At 41.8% G+C, this 4,963-nt stretch overlaps 1 protein-coding gene across 1 annotated transcript in view; it reads left to right on the top strand.

The window, feature by feature from the left end:
* The window catches only part of cpdp (CPD photolyase), a 9,284-nt gene extending 4,393 nt beyond the window's left edge, over positions 1-4,891 (top strand). Inside the window, exons 4-10 of the mRNA XM_015030352.1 lie at positions 844-1,026; positions 1,739-1,897; positions 2,278-2,476; positions 2,604-2,756; positions 2,882-3,003; positions 3,911-4,070; positions 4,146-4,891. Of these exons, the coding sequence (XP_014885838.1) occupies positions 844-1,026; positions 1,739-1,897; positions 2,278-2,476; positions 2,604-2,756; positions 2,882-3,003; positions 3,911-4,070; positions 4,146-4,294 (1,125 nt within the window). The 3' untranslated portion in view covers positions 4,295-4,891. The remainder of the gene's footprint in view (positions 1-843; positions 1,027-1,738; positions 1,898-2,277; positions 2,477-2,603; positions 2,757-2,881; positions 3,004-3,910; positions 4,071-4,145) is intronic.
* The last annotated feature ends 72 nt before the right edge of the window (positions 4,892-4,963 follow it).

Here is a 4,963-nt window from a genome sequence, read left to right as displayed (position 1 = left end):
TCGTACACCCTCTGTAATATTCAGCCTTATAGTCAGTAAAGATAATTTGCGGTGGTGTATCAGCATCATCCTGGTATTAGGAAAGGAGCTCCTGGTCCTGAAATTTGCAGCTATCTGCTTAAACACAAAGTGTGATTGTCACAATATTAAACGTTCAAACTTGATTTGATGCTAAGAAAAATAATCAAAACCATTTTTGATGCAGTGGCAACATTTTTTTGAATGCACTGCATATTTTTAAGATGAGATTTTAAAAAATCAATTACAGCATGACAGTATTTTAACTTGGTTGCATCCAAAACCAATAAATTAAGCTCTTGTTTATAAAAGTATATCATTTGAAAATATCACTTCCCTGTTTGGCAAAAACAGTAGACAAGAAAACTAATGTCTAATAATAGTAATTACAGTGCAGTATTGCTTTTTTACATAGTAAATTTGTCCCTTACTCTACAATTTCTTATTCTGTTTATATAAATAAGTATATGATATATTTAAATTTCAGTGATATTCTAAAACACTGAAGTGCATGCAAAAAAACAAACAAACCAGGAAGAGGCAAACACTTTTCTAGCCCACTCTAAAACAGGCTGACATTAACGAGCCCAACTTTAACCCCACTGAAAATGTTTGGACTGTGATCTGAACCAGGAAACAGACGGCTGCTTTCACACTTCCTCCGTCCTACTAACCACAGCAGTTTATGTAACTGAGTTAAACCTGTTGCCAGTGAACACACCTTTGGAAGAGTCAGTTGTTTGGCGTTTTAATCAAAAGCTGCATATGGCAGGTTGTTGAGGAACGGTGAGTTTCAGCCTGGCTCTCCTGTCTGCATCCCAACAGGACTGCAAGCAGCTGAACATCCAGTTCCACCTGCTGCGCGGGGCTCCGGGAGAAGTGCTGCCCGGCTTCGTGTCAGATCGCGCTTTGGGAGCCGTGGTGACCGACTTCTCCCCGCTCAGAGAGCCTCAGCAGTGGCTGAACGACGTCAAAAAGAAGCTTTCCAAGGACATCCCCCTCATACAGGTTGGAAGAGCTGAGCACACAGAAAATAACTCACAGCAACTCACACAACTTTGACGTGTCGAAGCTACAAACGTTAATGCTTTTACTGTGATTTTAGTAATATAGAGCAACACAAAGTGTGTAACTGTTCAGTGGAAGGGAAGCGGTTAATTGTTTTATTTTATTCCAGGACATAAAAATCTTATAGAACGTTGAATAATTTCACAGAATTCCCATCCAGAACCGCACTGCATTCTGGGGGATGTAGGCACAGTAAAGGCTTTTGCCGCTCAACCTCTCTCAGCCAGCTAAGCTAGGTTGGAGGCATAAATTAATTGGCTCGCTCTTTGGTTACCTAGCAACAACCTGTTGAGTAACTTGTTTGGATAAAACAGGAAAGGTCACGGCAGCAGTTCGGCAGTATTTCGAAGCAAAAAAACCCCCAACTAATCAACAATTATCAATATCGACTGATATGAAACACTTATATTGTGATGCGTTTTTCAGCCATATGGTCCAGAGCAACGTCTTCCATCGTCTGCTGTGTCCCTGTGTGATTTGTGGCCACGCATGCACATCAGATTTTTATGTTTTCATTGGAAACAAAAATGACTATGTATTCCTTTCATACCACGTTGCAATTATTCTTTACTTTGTGTTGAACTACGGTATAAAATTAGCTACATTTGTATTTTTTCCACTGTCTCCTGTTATTTCTGCCCTTTTTTGACAGGTTGATGCCCATAATATTGTTCCCTGCTGGGTAGCTTCACCCAAGCTGGAGTACTCTGCCAGAACCATCAGAGGAAAAATCACCAACCTTCTGCCTGAGTTCCTCACTGATTTTCCTCCTGTAGAGAAACACCAACACGCTGCCACGAGAACAGCCAAAGTAAGTTCACATAAATTTATGAAATATATTCTTAATATTTGTGCATATAAAATAGCAAAATACTGCTTAAAAGTATGGAAACGCTGTGGAAATACCAGCAGATAGATTTTTCACTTCCAGTATCTGAGGTTCAGTATCGGTCGATTCCTATCCGATACAGAAAAACAGCTTAACTGACTTAAAACACAGTTCTTATATTTAACCAAAAAGACATAAATTTACTGAATTACAAATTAATTTGATATCTGCACAATTAAACACACCAACAGCTTCACAAGCTTTGATCAAACATGTAAAAACAAATATTATCTGTTCAGTCAGTTCAATTAGGAGTAGAACGTCCAAAGCTGCTTTGACTTGACCGGTTTGCTCTGCCTCAGCCTGTAGACTGGGACCAGACCCTGGCCTCCCTGGACGTTGACAGGACAGTAGGGGAGCCTCAGTGGGCCAAGCCCGGCTCAGAAGCCGGCATGGCCATGCTGGAGTCCTTCATCGATGTCCGCCTGAAGCTGTTCGCCACCCAGCGCAACGACCCCAACATGGCCGCCCTCAGCCAGCTCTCCCCGTGGATCCGCTTCGGTAGGCAAGAGATGTTTCCGTTAGATCTTCACCGATCTCACCAAAGCTGTTAAGTCCAGTCTGATGTCCTTCTCCTCGTTTCACCCGACTCCGGCTACATACGTTTCTGTGCCCCTCCTCTGATCAGGCCAGCTTTCAGCCCAGCGTGTGGCGCTGCAGGTCCGGCGCTGCGGGAAAAACGCCAGCGAGTCTGTGGCCGCCTTCATCGAGGAGCTGGTGGTGCGCCGGGAGCTGACCGACAACTTCTGCTTCTACAACGAGAAATACGACAAAGTGGAAGGTCAGTAGGATGGGGGCAGGGGGGGTCTTGTTAGAAGTGGTGCGGCAGATATTTCTCCGAATGAATTTAGTAAAAATGAACTCAAGTTTTCTGTTATGATCTTGGATTGTGGCTGTGGCCTCTAGGTGCTTATGAGTGGGCCCAGAAGACCCTGAAGGACCATGCCAAAGACAAGAGGGAGTTCATTTACACCCAGGAGCAGCTGGAGAAAGCACAAACACACGACAAGCTGTGGAACGGAGCTCAGGTATGATAAAATCCACATTAAATATATAAGAGGCATCCAGAATCATTTTTGTAATTTGTTGTATTAACCCTAAAGCGTTAATCACAAACATTAGTTCCACTAAAGCAAAAACCCAACACCATCACGGTTGGCAGCAGAAGCTTATGCTAAAGCACAACACCAGTACAGTATTTAACAGGAGCTATTGCTATATTACTATACTAATTAACATGGTATTTAGTAGAAGCTAATGCTAAAGCTATTACATCTGCCCTTGAAAGACTACAACCCTGGAGGACCAATTTAGTTTTGACATAATGTACATATTTTATTTACATTATGTCAAAATTTTTGTACATAGATTATGTACATTCATTAACATTAAATACAAGATAAACATTGTATTTAATGTTTACCTACTGTCTGTGTCTTATTTTGGTCTGTATGTTGAAATAAAGAGAGAGAGCATGAGGAGAGGAAATGGAACTGCTACATAAACACTTCAAAATAAGAGCATGAATATAAACGTCTAGCTCAGTGTTTCTCAGCCCTGGTCCTCAGCCCCCCTGCTCTGCATGTTTTAGATGTGCCTCTGTTCCAGAACAGCTGATTCAAATGATTGCATGACCATCAAGTACTGCAGAAGCCTGTTAATCACCCAGAGATACAATTCAGGTGTGGCAGAAGGGAAACACCTAAAACATGCAGGACAGGGGGGCGGTGAGAAACACTGGCCTAACTACTTTCAGAATTTTTAACAGTCGATACTAAAACTTCAACACAGATGTTGAAATTTATTCAACTAAGAGTTTCCAAACAGCATAGAAGAAGCAGACAGAAAAAGTAGTGTATAATTGTGAAGGGGAATATGTGATTTTTAGCATTTCTTTTTTATCTTTTATTTGAACTAAACTTGTTTCCCCATCAGTACCAGATGGTAGTGGAGGGGAAGATGCACGGCTTCTTGAGGATGTACTGGGCCAAGAAAATCCTGGAGTGGACCCGCTCGCCAGAGGAGGCGCTCTCCACCGCGCTGTACCTGAACGACCGCTACGAGCTGGACGGTCAGGACCCCAACGGCTTCGTCGGTGAGAAAAAGCAGGAGCGTCGTTACAGGTCGAGACCTCTTGTTTCTCGTGTTCTCACTCTCTCTTCCTCCGCAGGTTGCATGTGGTCCATCTGCGGCATCCACGACCAGGGCTGGGCGGAGAGGCCGGTCTTCGGGAAGATCCGCTACATGAACTACAAAGGCTGCCTCCGGAAATTCAAAGTAGCTCAGTTTGAGAGGAAGTACTGTCCCAAAAAGGCCTGAAGCATGGTGCGCTTGAAAGAATGTAGAGGAAATGTTTGATAAGCTCCATCTCTTACATTTTCCCTCAGGGAGCGTTTTTTAATGTATTTTTATGCCGTGGATGTTTATTCTCGTCTCTGAAGACATCCAATATGTTATGTTGGGCCTTTATTTCCTTTATTTTCTTTTAAACGCCACCAGCTGATACAAACTGTTTTGCAGGATGTTTTTTTTTTATATATACGTATTAATTTTATATGTTTTAGAAACCTGTTTCTGCATTGTTTTGATGCCCATGCCTTTGGAGTCACTGTTACAGCTCTCCTGTGTCTCTTTTTTTAATCTATATTTCTTGGCCTGTGTGATTCTGTTTGCCATAAACAGATCAACTACAGAGAGAAGTTTGTGTTTATGTGTTAATTTCTCTATTCTTACTGTAATTAATCAAGAACTGCAACATCATAGATTCTTAGTTGAGAGTTTATTCCCAACCAAGTTAATTCTTCTAGTACTTAAACTCAAATTGAAAAATACTGTTTTGATCCCAAAGGGAAATTAGACACTGTGGTAACTCCTATTAATTAAAAATTATTCAGTTACAGTAGATGATGATGGCTGTGGGTAGGAAAGATTGCCTGTAGTCTGTTGTCTTCTTCATCTCTGATATTGTTCCTCTGCAGTTTATTCTCC

The sequence above is a fragment of the Poecilia latipinna genome, unplaced genomic scaffold, assembly GCF_001443285.1.
Source record: "Poecilia latipinna isolate Pla-1442-1.1 unplaced genomic scaffold, P_latipinna-1.0 Scaffold12, whole genome shotgun sequence".
NCBI classification, from domain to species: Eukaryota; Metazoa; Chordata; class Actinopteri; order Cyprinodontiformes; family Poeciliidae; genus Poecilia; species Poecilia latipinna.
This window is presented reverse-complemented; position numbering and strand designations above follow the sequence as displayed.